The sequence below is a fragment of the Coregonus lavaretus genome (genome assembly GCF_964263955.1).
Source record: "Coregonus lavaretus genome assembly, chromosome: 17".
In the NCBI taxonomy this organism is placed as follows: Eukaryota; Metazoa; Chordata; class Actinopteri; order Salmoniformes; family Salmonidae; genus Coregonus; species Coregonus lavaretus.
The window spans coordinates 10,887,389-10,906,587 of NC_140004.1; the positions used below are offsets into that span (position 1 = coordinate 10,887,389).

Consider the following 19,199-nt stretch of genomic DNA (forward strand, 5'->3'; position numbering starts at 1 on the left):
AATCTTTATAAAAATCCAAAAAGGATTCTAGAAGAAAAGCCTAACCCTAGGAGATACACACCAAGCATTGCTTGTAAAACCGTATGATCATGTCCCATGCCACAATAAGGACTGTTTAGCATTAACATGGCTAATAGAGCAGGCTTCATGGCATGTCAATATCACCAAGATTCAAAAACAGTCCTACAAAAGTGTACAGCCAGGAAATATGATGAATAATAAGTATACTTGTGTATAACCCCCCCATGTCACCCAGATACATCCTCAAACATTTAATTAAATGAAAAACATGACCAAAAAAAGTACAATTTCCTACATTTATTTGTTTTAAATCATAAAAATGTTCCTTACAAAAAAAGCGTACATTCTGCACGTTGCACTGAGTGGTGGTAATGAGTGTGTGAGAAACTCCAATACCGACAGAAAGAGAACACACACACACACACGGGACAGGCTTACTATACTGACAAACACACCATAGAAATCAACCCATCCAAAAATAAAGATAATGTTCACTTGTCTGTCAGGAGACTCCAAATATTTTGACAAATGTGTGTATTTATTTAAAATAAAAAAACAAGAGATGGAGTAGAGAACTACACACAAAAATGCAGAACGTCTACATTTAGCACAGGAATGTTGGACCTTAAAATACAAAATAAACAAAATGCCCACAAACCGGGACAATAAGATGGGGGATGGGAGGGATTTGCTTCAATCTGAGTCTCCTGGTTTAGACGAACTGACCAGAGTACTGATTCACACTGAAAGAGTAAAAAGAAAGAGAATAAAAACAGAATTCACAGGAGTCAATAAAGACATATAGAGGGGTTGGGGGTGGGAGAGGGGGATGATGGAGTCAGAGACAGGGAACGAGCACGTGATGCGGGCCTTGTCGGAGGCGAGGGTTAGTCCTGGTGTCCGAGCAGGTGCAGTGCGCTGGGGGAGGAATAAGGGAGACAAGTTTAGTCACCATGGCTACGAGGCAGCATCAGCATTTCAGCATCTGCGCAATGAGACATGCTGCCGGTTGCCGGGGAGACAGAAGAGGAGGAGCCTGTGCCGTTTGGCAGACTGTGATTTGTTGTCAATTCATCTAACTAAAAACAACAAAATCACTAGTCTTCCACACAGCAACAGGCAGGGAAGAAGTCCACTCCCTGCTTCACACTGAAAAGGCTCTTAGGTCATAAAATCACACATTTCACCAATCATATTCTTCAAAAATCTGACATTTTATGATTAACGCATCAAACAAATATTGACCTCCAGTTTTGTATCAATATAAGAATACTTGTTTTTAATACAGCCATCTCACAAAAGAGGAAGCTCAAACTACTTTCACATTGCATGGGAGGAGAGAGGTTAGTCAACATCAGCAGACAGAGACAATAATAAGAGATTAAAAGGAGGTAGAAAAATATATATCTACACATATATATTTTGAGATCAAAAGGTGGATACAAAAACAGGAAGGTATAGAAAAGGTAGACATGAAACTATTCACTCAGAGGGCATCCAGAACTTGCCTATTCTGCAATAGGTACTGAGCGTTTTGGATCTGGTCCTGGGTGCCGCTAATGGTGATGATGCGGTCCTCGGAACCCTCCAGTGGCTCATCGATCTTAATGGAGGCACCAGACTCATGCCGGATCTGCTTGATCCTCTGGCCTCCCTTACCGATGATGGAGCCGGCCAGCTGTAGAAAACACCAGGGTCAACTGAATGTCATGCACAATAGTGTGAAAATACAGGATAAGTGTGTTCTGTGTGTGCGTGTGAATGTTGCATAAGGGTTTCACAGGCCATGGTGGGCGAGACAGGCCGAGCCATTGCTCTGTATGTGAACATAGTGTGTGTGTGTGTGAGAGCGTTAATTGGGAGTTCCCCCTCTTCTGGTTATACACACATCTTTGGGGATCGTCACTTGTGTGGTGATGACTGGCCCTCCCATATCGTTATAGGAACTGCGTCCACCTAACACACACATACACATGGAGCATAAAGTAACATACACACAAGGAGAGATCATAGAAACAGCTTCAGGAAGTATGGAGGCTCTATTAACAAAACCATAATCTAACAACATATTGAATACCAAGCTGCTGGGACGTGCTTCTATAGACTCACCAGACTGATAGGAGTCCCAGGATGAGTTGTTATCTGTTTGAAAGGCGAGAGAGAAAATAGATCTACAGTTAGGGAAATTGGCCTTATTAGAAAATATGCTCAAATGTACACATCCACAGCAGACTGGTACCATAAACAAACAAGTATTTACCAACCTGATACAGAGCAGGCCAACACCTTTGAAATGACAAAACAAAGATAGTCGACAAGAACCCTGGTGTAAAACAATACACTCAAGGCTGTTGAGTGTATTATTTCCTATGCTCCCTTGATTGTGCAATTGTCGGTCATGCAGGGCTCCCTTGTAAAAGAGACTCCATCCTGCCTAAATAAAAAGAATAACAAAAATGTGTAGCCTTATACAGCAGACCAGCTGAAATCCTGTTCTATAACATACACTGGAGAACCACTAGCCCTCTACGTTCTATGAAAGCTGCTGGGCGTAAAACTGGAAAGAAGTTGGAAGAAAACAAACCTAACTGTGCATGCCCAGGCATATCATCAGACTGCATACAAAGAGGCACTGAACACGTGCACGCAAGTCGGACTATACCAGTCTCATTGCAAATTGTGAGGGGAAACCCCAGAATGCTATTTTCTGTCATAAAATAAGTTAAACCCCCAGATAACTCCTCCTTTACCCCCTCCATTGAGCAATGCAACAGTTTTCTTGATTTCTTCCCCAATCCAAAATCAAGTATTGCACTGTACAAACTACCCCTTGCTTGGGATGTGCCCCTCTGCTTCATACTGAGGCTCCTAGTTGCAGTTTCAACAAATTCTCATGGACAACCCCAAAATCTGTCTCTGAAATTGTCTAAAATATGAGGTCAACTACCTTGGACCCTCTTCCCACAGCAAAATCCAGCCTCACTCTTCTCAGTCCAACTATAACCAAAATCATAAATTACTTGTTTCAGGCACTGTGCCTAATTCCCTGAAAACTTCCTCCATTATACAAACCTTGAAAAAACCTGGACTGGACCCAACACCCTAAGCAATTACAGACCAATTTCCAACCTACCCTTTTCTATCAAAGGTCCTTGAACGTGTGGTCTCAATACAGCTACAGAACTACCTTTCAACCAACAATCTCAATGAACCCTTCCAGTCCGGCTTCTGTGTATAGCACAGTACAGAGACAGCCGTGGTAAAAGTAACACATTACTTGTTGATGACAGCTGATGGAGACACTAGCATCCTTTCACTTTTGGACATCACAGCAGCCTTTGTCACAGAGAATCATGAGATTATCATCAGCAGACTTAAGAACTTGCTTGGATTCTCTGTCACAGCACTCCTGTGGTTTAGCTCCTATCTGACTTACAGACAAGAATTTGTGACTCTTGGAAATTATAAATCCAACCCTGCCAGTCACTCAAGGGGTCCCACAGGGCTCTGTTCTAGGGCCACTCTATATACACACACACGCTGCCACTTGATATACTAATACGAAGATTTGGACTAAACTTGAATTTTTATACTGATAACACATATGTGAGGACAAGACAGACTAACAACCAAACCAACAGACTGTCTAGATAAAATCAAGAGACCGGATGCAGTTGAACTTCCTAAAACTTAATTGCAGCAAAACAGAGCTTGTGTTTATTGGCTCTAAGAGTACACAGAGCAAAATGAGCACATCATCGCTTTCTCTGGATGATGACACCAGCACAGCTTCCCCGACTGCTAGAAACCTTGCTGTCATTTTTGCCTCTAGCCTCTCATTTGAAGCACACATCCGCAACATCAAGAAAGTGTCATTTTTCCACCTGCGTAACATCGCTTGAATCAGGTCGTTCTTGTCCACTGTGGATCCTAAGAAGCTTGTGCACGCCCTGGTAACTTCTCAGCTTGACATCTCGGCACTGCTGACAGGAATCACAGTAAGGGTCCTGTCTCAACTCCAGATGATCCAGAACGCAGCTGCCAAGATGCGCTCACAAACTACACAAAAAAAAAAACTCACATCACCCCTGTTTTACTCAACTTCCATTTGCTTCCTGTTCGATACAGGATACAATTTAAGATTCTGCTGCTCACCTTGAAAGCCCTCAAGGGTGATGCATATGCCAACTTCTAAATACATATGCCAACTTCTAGAGAACTATTCCCCAGCACACCGATAATCAGACTCAAACTGCTTGGTCACACCAGTCACAAACCTGTGCAGCATGGGTGATAGGGCCTTCTCACGTGGCCCCTCAGCTCTGGAATGCTCTACCTACACGTCAAGGAGGCAGCTTCCATTTCCTTGTTTAAAACACAACTAAAGACCTACATTTTCAAGCTAGCTTTTAATGTTTGATATCTTAATCTGTTTACAGTCTATATTTTGTATTAGCAGGTAATGGTTTAATGTATTGAGATTTGTTATCCCACTTTTTCATGTTTTGTTGCTGAATTTTGTTTGTGTTTTGTTTTCTACCTTATGCGCATTGAGCATGGGAAATGCGCTTGACAAATTAAATATTGTGCCACTTGAGACAGCATGACAAACTGAACTTCTAGACAGAACCACATAGGAAGAATGGAACAACTCACCATATCCACCCCCACCCTGGAGAAAGAGAAAAGAGAAGGGGGAACAGGTTTAAACACACATTTCCTTGTGATCTGTTGTATACACTCATGGATGGTCAGGATTAGGGTTGGGACCTCAAGATACGATATTATCTCGATACTTAGGTGCCGATACAATATGTATTGATTCTCACAATTCTATATGAATTGCGATTCGATACTGCGATTTGATGTCCAAACTTATTGCTCACTATAAGTCTGCTGCAGAGAGACCACAGAGCATTAGAAAATACGTTTTGATCAGTCATGGAAATAAGTGCTGAAAACATATTGACTCACTATTTAAAAAGAAGATGGAGAACATGTTATAGAAGAAAAAAATTGTGGAGTTTAGCAACAAGGTAGCGTAAAATAAAATAACGATACTTGGAGTCAAAGTATCAATATAATATTGTCCAAAATAATATTGCGATATGTAACTATGGATTCTCCCCCCCATCAATAGTCAGGATGAGGCCAGTTTGTCCAAAAGCCCCTATTTGATGCTGAGACCCCTGCCCCATTCTCTGCTTGCATCCATCAGCCACTCATTCCACAGCTTTCACCTGCTATTCAGCGGCTCAGTCACCAGGGCAACAAGCGATTCAAAAATCAGTTGCCGAGCAACCGGAGGCAGTATCCTGCCAGCTCTCAAAGAGAACCCACCAGTCTGTCAACAAAGCGTTATTATTAACACCTAGCAACCACAGCACAGTCCCGCCGCACCATCAACCACAGCCAGCCCGTGATTGCATAGATGGTAGTGGTCATGGTGGTATGGGTAATTATTACTGTGAAGTTACTCATTTCCTGTGTTCACGGTTATGGTTTACTGTGGTAAAGTCATGTTTTATTACATGTTTCATGTTAGTGTTAAAGGTGTTGTGGGGTTTTATAGTGGGGTTAGCTGTGGCCATGGTGAATAGGTTATTATCAGGCAATTACAATCATTGTCTAGGAAAGACCATGATGATGCTTTCAGACAATAAATGCCAAGACGACTGTGGCATGCATTTAGTTAAGGGTCACTAACCATGTTATCGCCATAGCGATCTCCTGGTCTCCCTCTTCTGTCACTGCTAAAAGAAAAGACGGAGAAAATGAAAGTCTGACTTGAGGAAAATATTGACATAGCAGAGGGCTTTTCAGCAGCTCTCTGATGCAAGTCAAACCACACACATTCACAGATCCAGGCAGAACACACACAGTCAGAGAAAAACACAGCATTCACACAAAAGTAAGCGGTGATGACAGACTAATGACAGAGCTGAAACACCGATGAGGCCAGTAATCAGAGGACCAGTCTCAGGCTAGACAGACTGACTACAGCACCGACTGACTACGTTTACATGCACAGTAATAATTTGATATTAAACTGATTATGGCAGTAGGCAGATTATGCAATAATCATGTAAACACCTTACTCTGCTTATCTTAATTGGCGTAAAGTCAAAATCGAAGTAAGCATACGGCGATTAAACACCTGGTTTTCTGAGCAATCTTTAAAATTATTAGGACATGTAAAGACCTTTAAATCGGCGTTCCAGCTGTGTATTTTATCTGAACATGTGCCAGCACCAGCCGAGTGAGCCTCCATCTTTAGAGCGAGTGAAGTGAGTTCGGAACAACTGAATGTATGGGTCTTAGAAGTAGTTCACATACAAGCGTTATATGTCCGAACTCTTAATCAAATATGCGTCACAAAAATAACATGGTAGAACATTTATTTTGGATTGCTGGTTTTCTGCATTTATCAGAGTGCCATCAAGTAGCCTGATTTCAGATGTGTCCATGTAAACAGGGTTATTAGGGAAACCATTATTCTTGCAAAGTATGTAAAAGTTTTAATCGAAATATTATAGGAATCTGACTATCCACAATAACGGCATTATTGTTTGCTTGTAACCGTACTCACAGACTCCAGACCAGTGGTCTACAAGGCTGGAAAAGGACTTACTTGGGTCTGGCATCTGCACTGCCCCGATAGGAGTCATAGGAGTACTGGTCATCTCTGCAAACATGGAAATGGAACACACACACACGAGCCCACACACACTATGAATGAAATACCATATATATCTCCTGTACTTTTGAGCGCAAACTGATGTAGACAAAGCAAAATGGATAGCAAGAGATGTAGGGAAATTAGAAATGAAGATGAGCGATGGTGAAGCTCTCTTACCCTCCTCCTCTGTGTGGTGGGGCCAGGTTGCGGCCACGGCTCACTCCCCTCCCCCCTCTCACTGGGTGGGGTGGTGGGGGTCCACGGCGGGGGCTCATCTCCTCGTAGTCCCTGCGGGCGGGGGGCATGGGCCCCCCTCGACCCCCTCGTCCAGAGGGCCCTCGGTCATAACCTCCGCCACCTCGTCCCCCTCGCATGTGGAAGCCCCCCATTGGGCGCCGGCCGCCGCCACCCCCACGCTCCTCAAACATCATGGTGAAGCCGCCGTAGTCGTACGTCTCGTCGTAGAAGTTGGGGTCATAGGGCTGGGCGCGCCCTTTTATGGGAGCCTGAGGGGGACAGGATCACGCATCATTTCTACAGACGGCTGGCTGTAGTATTTACACTGGTATGTGGTCCAACTTAACCAGCTCAGTCAATGGTTCAACAAGAGAACCAACAGTTTAATAAGAGCACCAACCTCAGCGATGAGCTCCAGCATGATCTTGATGCACTCAACGACGCGCTCAGACTTGCCGCCGACCAGAACCACGCGGTCCGTGGACTGGGGACAGCATTCCTGGAACAGCTTGATGCTGGTCTGGGTGTTCTACAACGATCAGAGTCAACACAGGTCAAATTAGACAAAGCAAGGCCATAGGACTGAGAAGAACACACAGAAAAAGATTGAATCAGGGTCACCTTCAATAAGCTCTCAAGTATTTTAAAATGTTATCCCATATTTGTACGTACTGGACATGACCCAGGTGAGGAGATAAGAGTGCGAGTAGTTCAGAGAGCATAACTGTACCTCTCGCAGCTCTTTGATCTTGGCTCCCTTCACACCAATGATGCTGCCTGCCAGGCTCTGGTGGATCAGTAGCCTCAGCTCACAGTCAAAGTCCATCCCATTGTACTGTTGGTACTGGGGGGGGGGGGGGGGGTAAAATTTTAGCATCACCATATACAGATCTGTGCATTTTATATCTATATCCCATTGGATTATTTTTTTATCTGCACAAACAATATCTGGCTGTACCACACAGGACTATAATTGAACATTATAGGCAGCCATAACGCTCATCTCATTCATCTCCAACCCCAGGCTCACCTCTTCCAGTGTAGGGATGATCTTGAGCAGGATCTCTCCCACTGTCTCGATTTCCGCACTGATGCTCAGAATGCTTTAGACCCAACAATCACAGCGCAGGACATTCCCAGGGGGACCAATCAAATGGTGACCAGGGGTTAGAGAGGAAAGAAACTGTATTTCAAAACCAAGGTCAACTCTCCCTCAGCAGAACTTCAACCATAACATCTGATAATAAATGAAGACCCCCTTTCATCCGTTCCCAGCCGTGGGGATTAACCGGGTAGCTGTTGTGGTACACTCCCATAGAAATAGAATTACTAGAATGGACATTCCCATTCAAGTCAATGTTCTGTGATGAGTGGACCAGCGGCCATATCTAGTAATTCTGGTTCTACGTGCACACCCCCTTCAAATCACAATAGAGGAATAAAAGTGGACAGAATACCCCATAAACAATGTCTATCTATAACATATCAGCAGGTATCCATAAATAATAAATACACAAATAAAGAAAATTAACCCCCTCAGTGCGTTTGACAAAGAAAACCACCCCAAAAAAAAAAAACAGGTAAAAGGAACCCAAAGAAAGCAGGTGTGTTTTAGTGACCACTGGAAGAAGGAGGGGGGAGGGAAGGTTGGTGGGCAGTGGCGGTTTGCACCGATGGGGCCTGCTGCCAGAGCACTAAAGGAATTGTACTGTAGCACAACAAAAAAATTAACAAAAAAAGAATGAAAGGTCAATAAAAACAAGATGACAGAGTAGTACGCTATGCTAATCAAAATAAGGAACATTTTAAAGTAAACTTATAGATGGGTGAGAGTTGGCAGGGTCACAGTGAGTTATGCTCCCACCATTGGACAGGAGGATGTTGAGGGAAGGCAAGGAGGAGCGACATGGACTACAGGGATGAGGTGACAAATAAGTTAACTTTCAACAGTTCCAACAACGGCAAAAGCAATATGAAGAGTAAAGAAGAGAAAAAGACACAACACTTGAACCCTAGCTGCTCTGCCTGGAATAACAGTCTTACGTTATTACAGTGGTCCAACCCCCCCAAAATATATATATATGGGAACAAGGAAGAGGAAGATGGTAGGAGGGCAATGTGAGAAACTAAAACAGACTAGTACACCGATTCTGAGAGGGGAAGGAGGGAGGTGAGGAACGTTGAAGGGAGAGATACTGTCATTGAAATCAAATATAGAATGTTGAAATACCGTCACTAGAACAGAGGCAGGTTTAAAGTATTTGTTGAAACCCTCACTGAAAACAGAGGCTTATAATGCTGTCACTGAACAAAAGTGTACATGTTTGTCACAGGAACAGAGGCAGATTTTGATATTGTCACTAGAACAGAGGCAGGTTTGTTTGTTTATTTTCTGAAGTCAGGCAGTGAGAGGGAGGAGCTTAGGGACATACCGCTCAGGCCCACTGCTGTCTGGGACTGACACACTGGCATTGAACTGCAAGGGCGGTGGGCGTGGCATGGGCAGGGGCCATTCGAGCACACAGATGTCAATGAAGTAAGGCGCCCATTTAGGGAGGGGCACGATTATGGGCAGGGCCAGCCAGGGTGTCAGGTGGGCGGGCGCAGGAGGGGCGATCCAGAACATGGGCAACAGAGGAAGTGGGCAAAAATAAACAAAAATAAAAAACAGGAGGGGGAAGAGGGAGGGGGAAGAGGAATACATTTTAATACAGGCTAATATTCTTCATTGTGATATTCTCTCAGATTTTTTTTTTTTTTTTTTTAAGAGAGCAGAAGTGGAGATAGTAAAGGAGACAAAGGTATTCAGGTAGAGAAATAGTCAGGGGTAGAATGGGGTCAGAAAATGAGGGGGAGATGTAGAGAGGGAGATGAGAAAGAGGGATAGCGGTAGAGGAGAGAGGGAGAAGAGTGGAGAGTGATGGAAGGTAGAGAAAGAGAGAGAGGTAATGACATTAAATGAGTTGAGAATTGGCCAGACTGTTTATATACACAAGACATTTCCTATAGGATTAATTGATGTTGGGTGCTATGTTAGCTCTACCCTAAAATTCACTGGGCCCACTCAAGTATTAATGAATGTCTTAGCGGTGCTGATGCCTGGTAGTAATAGCACTATTCATTACGGAAATGGATTCACAAAAATACATTTTAGCTAAAAAGGCTATGCGTTTCATATTGATTAGCGGGCGGCCATTTTGATTACAATTACATTACACTTTGGCTTGATGATACCACAACAGGGGTGTAAAGCAGGTCTCAATACACATCATATCCCAGCATTAACAGTTACCCAAAAACCTCACAGCTTTACTTCCCCAACCATAGTTAACAGACCCATTTTCTTAAGCCCAACCAACCAATTTAGGTTGCCTTAACTTTTGCATATAAACTAGTCAAATCAGACACTCCCAAAGTACAACCATGTAAGGGGGGGGGGCAGGTACTGTAAATTCCCAGATAAAAAGAGTGGTGTAAATGTACTCACGTCTGTGCGCAGGGATTTGATGTTTTTACCACCCTTCCCAATCACTGCTCCTGCATTCTGAACCGAGAAAAGACAAGTCAGATGATACTTAACTTACTGTGATATAACAACGTTAAAAATCCTCAGACATCATCTCCATACTACATCATCGAAACAGATTTTGACGGCATTAAATAAGACATGGAACCACGGGGCAGAAAAAGAAAACGTTCTTAACCCCCATAGATCTGGTCAAATAAAGGTTAAATAAACAATTAGGGAGGAAAGAAGATAGGCTACAAAGCAGCATAAGTCATGGAGGTGTTGAAGGTAGGCAGGGGATTGTGAATGAGGAAGAGAAAGCGGACTGACTTTGCTCTGCAGGAGTATGCGGAGCTCCACCATGTCGTCTGTGTTCCTGGAGCGCTTAAAGGACTGCTCTTCATCCGTGTCCTCTGCGGGACGCTTACCTGAGAAAGAAAAACAGAGTTTAATCTCTCTCTCACACACACCAGGGCTCCTGAATGCGACCATTTAGTCGCATTTTGCGACCTTTTGACTCGGCGAGTTACATTTTTAATTGGTCGCATCGGAGCGAGCTGAACATTCATTACATGGTTACTTCACTAAAAAGTTTCAAAACGTCCTATCTTTTCAGCGGCTAAAACCACAATTTGGTCAAACAGTAAAGTGCATTATCCTCATGATTCCCGTAATGCAAGTTTCGTAGTAACTGTTTCACTGGACCCTGATGCTGTGATGAGTGAGCCAATCTCTTGTCCCTGATGTGCGCTCCCCCCAACAAAAAGGGTTCTGATTGTATAACATTTCAAAATCCAATTGCGGGGAAAACACAGCTTTGGAAGCAACTACTGTTGATACTGTTGAAAAGAGGATGTTTTCATCTTTATGTGAGTATAATTTGTATTTCTCAACACTTTATATTGAGCTCAATAGTCGCCAGCAGATTGCGACCCTACCATTACGCTTGCTTACACTGAGCTGCACTGGGGTTGGAACCCAATCATGGTTAGATTAAGACACCGCAGAGCCGGCGCGAGACATGGGTCAGAAAAGTACCTCAATGCATGGGATGTGCCTCTGTACTTTACCTACATCCAAGCTGATACGTTAAGATTGAAATACTGCTAGTTTTTCCGGAAAACATCCCTTTTCGTTCTCATGCTATCAGTAGCCACCGCCACCATTTTGGAATGGCAGTGTCAGCCAATCAGCTCCTTTGTTGTTCAGCACAACGTGCCATTCCATAATGGTCGCTGTGGCTACTACTACAAAGCATGAGGACGAAAAGTGACATTTTCCAGAAGAATTTGCAGTATTTCAATCTTCTCTGTGTATAAAATGTGGAGTTACGGGACATTTAAAACTGTAATATCTTATGTTTCACCGAGTCGTGGCTGAACGACGGCATGGATTACATACAGCTGGCGGGATATACGCTACATCGACAGGAGAGAACGGCTGACTCCGGTAAGACAAGGGGTGGCGGTCTGTGTATCTTTGTAAACAACAGCTGGTGCATAAAATCTAATACTAAGGAAGTCTCGAGATTTTGCTCGCCTGAGGTAGAGTATCTCATGATAAACTGTAGACCACACTATTTACCAAGAGAGTTTTCATCTATATTTTTCGTAGCTGTCTATTTACCACCACAAACCGATACTGGCACTAAGATTGCACTCAATGAGCTGTATAAGGCCATAAGTAAACAGGAAAACGCTCATCCAGAGGCAGCGCTCCTAGTGGCCGGGGACTTTAATGCAGGGAAACTTAAATCTGTTCTACCTCATTTCTACCAGCATATTAAATGTACAACCAGAGGAAAAATAAAACTCTAGACCACCTTTACTCCACACACAGAGACGCAGCGCCATCCAATCACAACACACATCAATCCATACAGACATATACATGCGCACGTGGTGAGGTGCGAGGGTCAGGAACAGTAACAACATGTACAAAGCTCTCCCTCGCCCTCCATTTGGCAAATCTGACCATAACTCTATCCTCCTGATTCCTGCTTATAATCAAAAACTAAAGCAGGAAGCACCAGTGACTCGTTTAATAAGGAAGTGGTCAGATGAAACAGATGCTAAGCTACAGGACTGTTTTGCTAGCACAGACTGGAATATGTTCCGGGATTCTTCCGATAGCATTGAGGAGTACACCACATCAGTCACTGGCTTCATCAATAAGTGCATCGATGACGTCGTCCCCACAGTGACCGTACGTACATACCCCAACCAGAAGCCATGGACTACAAGCAACATCTGCACTGAGCTAAAGGGTTGAGCTGCCGCTTTCAAGGAGCGGGACTCTAACCTGGATGCTTATAAGAAATCCCGCTATGCCCTCCGACGAACCATCAAAACATGCAAAGAATCAATACAGGACTAAGATTGAATCGTACTACACCGGCTCTGACGCTCGTCGGATGTGGCAGGGCTTGAAAACGATAACAGACTACAAAGGGAAGCACAGCCGCGAGCTGCCCAGTGACACGAGCCTACCAGACTAGCTAAATTACTTATATGCTCGCTTTAAGGCAAGCAACACTGAAGCATGCATGAGAGCATCAGCTGTTCCGGATGACTACGTGATCACGCTCTCCGTAGCCGATATGAGTAAGACTTTTAAGCAGGTCAACATTCACAAGGCCGCAGGGCCAGACGGATTACAAGGACGTGTACTCCGAGCATGCGCTGACCAACTGGCAAGTGTCTTCACTGACATTTTCAACCTCTCCCTGACTGAGTCTGTAATACCAACATGTTTCAAGCAGACCACCATAGTCCCTGTGCCCAAGAACACTAAGATAACCTGCCTAAATGACTACCGACCCGTAGCACTCACGTCTGTAGCCATAAAGTTCTTTGAAAGGCTGGTCATGGCTCACATCAACACCATTATCCCAGAAACCCTAGACCCACTCCAATTTGCATACCGCCCCAACAGATCCACAGATTATGCAATCTCTATTGCACTCCACACTGCCCTTTCCCACCTGGACAAGAGGAACACCTACATGAGAATGCTATTCATTGACTATAGCTCAGTGTTCAACACCATAGTGACCTCAAAGCTCATCACTAAGGTAAGGACCCTGGGACTAAACACCTGGACTTCCTGACGGGCCGCCCCCAGGTGGTAAGGGTAGGTAACAACACATATGCCACGCTGATTCTCAACACAGAGGCTCCTCATGGGTGCGTGCTCAGTCCCCTCCTGTACTCCCTGTTCACCCATGACTGCATGGACAGGCACGACTCCAACACCATCATTAAGTTTGCTGATGACACAACAGTGGTAGGCCTGATCACCGACAACGATGAGACAGCCTATAGGGAGGAGGTCAGAGACCTGGCCGTGTGGTGCCAGGATAACAACCTCTCCCTCAACGTGATCAAGACAAAGGAGATGATTGTGGACTACAGGGGAAAAAAATAGGACTGAGCACGCCCCCATTCTCATCGACGGGGTTGTAGTGGAACAGGTTGAGAGCTTCAAGTTCCTTGGTGTCCACCAGCAAACTATCATTGTCCAAACACACCAAGACAGTCGTGAAGAGGGCACGACAAAGCCTATTCCACCTCAGATCCTCAAAAAGTTCTACAGCTGCACCATCGAGAGCATCCTAACTGGTTGCATCACCGCCTGGTATGGCAACTGCTCGCCATCCGACCGCAAGGCACTACAGAGGTTAGTGCGTACGGCCCAGTACATCACTGGGGCCAAGCTTCCTGCCATCCAGGACCTCTATACCAGGCGGTGTCAGAGGGAGGTCCCCTAGTCATAGACTGTTCTCTCTGCTACCGCACGGCAAGCGGTACCGGAGCGCCAAGTCTAGGTCTAAAAGGCTTCTTAACAGCTTCTACCCCCAAGCAATAAGACTCCTGAACAGCTAATCATGACTACCCAGACTATTTGCATTGCCCACCCACTTCACCCCCCTCTTTTACGCTGCTGCTACTCTGTTTATTATTTATGTATAGTCACTTTAACTCTACCCACATGTACATATTACCTCAATTACCTAGAATAACCAGTGCCCCCGCACATTGACTATGTACCGATACCCCCTGTATATAACCTCCCTACTGTTATTTTATTTTACTGCTGCTCTTTAATTATATGCAATTTTTTACTTAACACTTTTTTTCTTTTCTAAACTGCATTGTTGGTTAAGCGCTTGTAAGTAAGCATTTCACTGTAATGTCTACACCTGTTGTATTCGGCGCATGTGGCAAATAACATTTGATTTGAGTACAGTGGCACATCCCATCCCTGCATTGAAGTACGTTTTCCGACCCATATCTCACACTGTCGTATTCATCTAACCATGATTGCGTTCCGACCCTAGTGCAGCTCAATGTAAACAAGCGTAACGGTAGGGTCGGAATCTGCTGGCTAGCTCAATAGCAACTATTTTACAACGAAGATATTTGATATGGCTTTGAGATAAGGAGTGTGTGAAACGTGCATCGGTCAATGCGCTTGCGCAGGGTAGTAGGCTACAACGGCATAGTTTTTTTTAGGACATTACATTTACTGTTAGATTAATACAACTACTAGCAGTGCGTATTATATTTAGTGTTAATGATCTATACCGAACAAAAATATAAACGCAACATGCAACAATTTCAAAGATTTTACTGAGTTACAGTTCACAGAAGGAAATCAGTCAATTGAAATAAATTCCTTAGGCCCTAATCTATGGATATCACATGACTGGGCAGGGTCGCAGCCATGGGTGGGCCTAGGAGGGCATAGGCCCACCCACTTGGAAGCCAGGTCCACCCAAGGGGGAGCCAGGCCCAGCCAATCAGAATGAGTTTTTCCAACAAAAGGGCTTTATTACAGACAGAAATCCCCCCCCTCTTCAGACGATCCCGCAGGTGAAGAAGACGGATGTGGAGGTCCTGGGCTGGCGTGGTTACACTTGGTCTGCGGTTGTGAGGCCGGTTGTATGTACTGCCAAATTCTCTAAAACGACATTGAAGGCGGCGTTTGGTAGAGAAATGAACATTCTATTCTCTGGCAACAGCTCTGGTGGACATTCCTGCAGTCAGCATGCCAATTGCGCACTCCCTCAAAACTTTAGACATCTGTGGCATTTTGTTGTGTGACAAATCTGCACATTATAGAGTGGCCTTTTATTGTCCCCAGCACAAGGTGCACCTGTGTATTGATCATGCTGTTTAATCAGCTTCTTGATATGCCATATCTGTCAGGTGGTAGGATTATCTTGGCAAAGGAGAAACGCTCACTAACTGGGATGTAAACAAATGTGTGCACAAAATTTGAGCTAAATAAGTTTGTGTGCATTTGGAACATTTCTGGGATCTTTATTTCAGCTCATGAGAAATTGGACCAACACTTTATATGTTGCGTTTATATTTTTGCTCAGTATAGCCTGTGTTTTGAGTTCACTTCCTCATGTGGTGAATTATCCCAAAATAAATTAGTGGACATAAACACGTAGACAAATTCATCTCTATTGAACAACAACATTCAGACAATTCTGGAGCCCTATTTTAACAGTAAAATATAACAATACATGACAATCACTGGATTAGGTTGCACATCAAAATATATTGTATCATGCATTCCTGCTTGGACATGTTAGATAGACAACTTGTTTCTTGAATAGCCTACCAGCTCTGTAGTCTATTACACTGTCTAAAGCACTGTGAATGACTTTAAGGTGATTATGACTATGTTTTTCTATTGCAAAAAAACTATGGCGCAACCAAATCATGGGTTGGTGCCACCAACTGAAAAAGTTATGGGGAAATTTGTCTGGAGCCCTGCACACACACACTGACTGGTTCTCTGGATCTGCATTCAGTTGATGTAGAAACGATACACATTTAATACTAATAACCACTAATTGTCCTTACATATTAAAACAGTATAGATGCAATAGATATGGCTACTTCACTACACCGTCTGCTCTGCACTTTTTGGCACATATCTGGCAACTATAATTTAGGAATAGAAATGTTTATATTTTTGACCAGACATTGATTATTAGTAAGTCTTGAACACAGGAGAGGGCATAAACCTTGCACCACACCGCTTTCAATTTTTTAACATAACTACACTGTTCTTATTCATTTTCTAGATGAGTAACAATTATTTTATGAATACACAAAAGGATTACAACTCACCGTTTGTCTCTGTGTTACTGAACGAGGTCTCTTCTTCTTGTTGCTCAATTTCTGTCTCCATTGTCGGCTAACACCGGGCAGGGTAGGGCGGGCACCTCGGTCCTGGCAGCAGGTAACAGCGGGGAGAGAGGAGCGGCCAACTCGGTCTGACTGGCTGTGGATGGACATGATTGATGGAACGAGATGAGAGCAGGGTTTGGGGTTTCAGAACTGACTAGACAAAGTACGACAGAGGAGAGAGACTAGACTGGTGACCAACACTTACCACTATTTATTGTGAGAAGATGGGCGTGTTATGGGCGGAACGAAACAAAGTCTCAGAGCAGCTGTGAACCTACTGAAAAAAGGCAAAGGTTGGTTAGTGGCATAAAAAAAAAACCTGGCCAAGAATAATCTTACAACACACTGATACAATTACAAAACTGTAATAAAAGGTGGATAAACGTTGGGCAATGAATGACATTGATAAAATTAAACATTGCTGGTGTGATGAGGAGTAGCATTTGGAACAGCATTCATTCAAATTAATGGTTGAACTGGAGCATATTCATTACGAAAACCATTTAAGAAGCAAACAGAGCAAAATGAGAATTTCTATTGGACACATTTAGGTAGGTCCCCAACCCGTTACGTTACGTTTAAGAAACATTTTGCAGCAGAATTAGCGTAATGAATACGCCCCTGCGCTTTAATACAATTCTGAAGGCGACCAGATGACACATACTGAACATACTGATGCGAAATGAAATGATACACATTTAATTTATTAATTTAAAGAAGGTCAATGCATGAGAAGTTACAATGCAGTTTTACTTGACAACACGACCTGACACAACGATATCTGAGTCGGGACAAAATGACAATGTCAATGCAAAGAGGGCTCATCTCAGAATCATCTCGCACCGATAATTATCTTCATCGTAATTGCACAGTGCTGGACACATGTTGAGCTAAAAACCTAGCTACAAGCATGCATTTGCTCATCGGGCATTATTTTGGATTGATGATGTGAGCTAGCCTACAGCGTTAATCTAATGATCGTCTAGGATTTATGTGCATTCCCGGTAATACACTCTGACCCCCGTGGACCGGTTCGTACATAAAGCATCCTCCATTCAGGCTGCAAGGCATCACTTCCCTCCTTACCATATTTAATAGCGAGCCGCCGGAAAAAATATCTATACCGTCTTAATCAAAAAAGTTTGGGTTAGGATGTTGCACACCGCCTTCAGACAAGGGTGTACCACATCCTAAACTGTCAGAAAATGGTGGAAAATCGAGTTATTAAGAGAGTACACATTTTTCCAGGCAGCTCTCCTAGTTAAGGAGGAAAATTATGCCATTGCAGCCTGAATGGAGGATGCTTTGTGTACGAAATGGTCCACGGGGGACTATATAGCCTCGCTATTGTTATTTTTACTGCTGCTCTTTCTTAAAACTGCATTGTTGGTTAAGGGATTGTAAGTAACCTTAGGTCTACACCTGTTGTATTCCGCGCATGTGACAAATACAATTTGATTTGACACGAGCATATTACAGGGAATGCACATCAATCTTAGACGACAGTGCCGTGGCAGATCTAGCGCCTAGGTTAGATGTGCGCATACGGTTTGAGAAAACAACTAGCTTGCTAGCTCTCGTCTAGACGACAATTAGCTCGATAGCAGCTAGCTAGTATGCATATTGGGATCTAGTTCGTTCATTCAGTTGGTTAAAGTATTTAGTAAAGATGGCTAGCTAGCTAAGGAAGGTAACTAGCTTGTTGTTTAGGTAGCTAACGTAACCAATTACCTAACGACGTTAGCCGTTGGACTGCTACAGTAATATGTAGCTAGTTTAGTAGTTATGGACAACAAACACAATCGTATACCTTTAGAATAAAGCTCTGAAAGCCATATCTACACTTAACGACACATTTCTAAATTTAGCCGTGTAAGCTATGCTAGCTAGCTACACCGGATAACTAGCTACAATAATTAACCAGCTAACGTTACTTTAGTTGTCTTAGTTAATTGGACATGATGTAGTTAGATACGCGAATGCTGTCAAATGTTTTTGCTTATACCATCGCATCAACATGTAATGACTGATTTATTCGTTGCAGAGATAAATCGAAATGTGTGTAAAACAGACCTGCTCTACACCGTGTATAGTTGCTACTCCTTTTCGACCCTTCTCTGAGGAAGAACGCAATCACAAAAAATGGCTGAGAAAAAAGAATGTGCTGTGAAGAAATAGATAGCTGCTTCGATTGGTGGAAATAGACCTTGAATTGTAAATAAGTAGCAATCATTCGATAGCTCATCTGTCACTCACATTATGGAGGCGTGTCTGAAGGAAATGTTGTTGGTGTCCCCACCAATGTTCCATACCGAGAAGTTTGGTTGACTTGCAGAAGTCCTTTGCTTTCAGTCTTGCTCGAAATGTAAATACTTACTAGCTATGTTCATATAGGGATGTAGCTAGCTAATGCTATCATCTTATTAACATGTAGATATCACATATTTAGTGTGTTTCGCGCGAAGTCTAAAAATTATTATGGGAACCTTAGCACCTCACAGACATTTGGACTCTCCATGCCTCCAACTTTTGGCGCCTTGGCGAT

General features: G+C 43.5%; 1 protein-coding gene across 5 annotated transcripts; it reads right to left on the reverse strand.

Moving 5' to 3' along the window:
- Positions 1–303: 303 nt before the first annotated feature.
- On the reverse strand, positions 304–18,797 carry LOC311145164 (heterogeneous nuclear ribonucleoprotein K-like). 5 transcript variants are annotated; one of them, XM_084181369.1, is made up of 17 exons: positions 18,728–18,797; positions 16,860–16,928; positions 16,595–16,748; positions 10,776–10,873; positions 10,425–10,481; positions 9,370–9,413; positions 7,968–8,040; positions 7,668–7,781; positions 7,338–7,466; positions 6,878–7,206; positions 6,653–6,706; positions 5,729–5,771; positions 4,678–4,693; positions 2,131–2,163; positions 1,910–1,977; positions 1,530–1,699; positions 304–939 (listed from the first exon to the last, which is right to left on the reverse strand). In XM_084181369.1, exons 3-17 carry the CDS (start codon positions 16,653–16,655, stop codon positions 909–911), a joined length of 1,320 nt encoding a protein of 439 aa, XP_084037495.1. In that variant the 5' UTR covers positions 16,656–16,748; positions 16,860–16,928; positions 18,728–18,797; the 3' UTR covers positions 304–908. The 5 variants fall into 5 exon arrangements, with proteins under 5 accessions (XP_084037495.1, XP_084037493.1, XP_084037494.1 ...); XM_084181367.1 differs by having other exon boundaries at positions 5,729–5,774; XM_084181368.1 differs by having other exon boundaries at positions 5,729–5,774; positions 16,860–16,931; positions 18,728–18,795.
- Positions 18,798–19,199: the final 402 nt, after the last annotated feature.

Coding starts and splice junctions, on each gene's coding strand:
- LOC311145164 (XM_084181367.1), bottom strand. CDS start 16,655: ATGGAGACAGAAATTGAGCAACAAGAAGAAGAGACCTCGTTCAGTAAC. Junction 8,041..9,369: donor GACAGCAGTGGGCCTGAGCG/GTATGTCCCTAA, acceptor TTGGGTCTAAAG/CATTCTGAGCATCAGTGCGG. Junction 5,775..6,652: donor AGTGCAGATGCCAGACCCAA/GTAAGTCCTTTT, acceptor CTTTTCTTTTAG/CAGTGACAGAAGAGGGAGAC.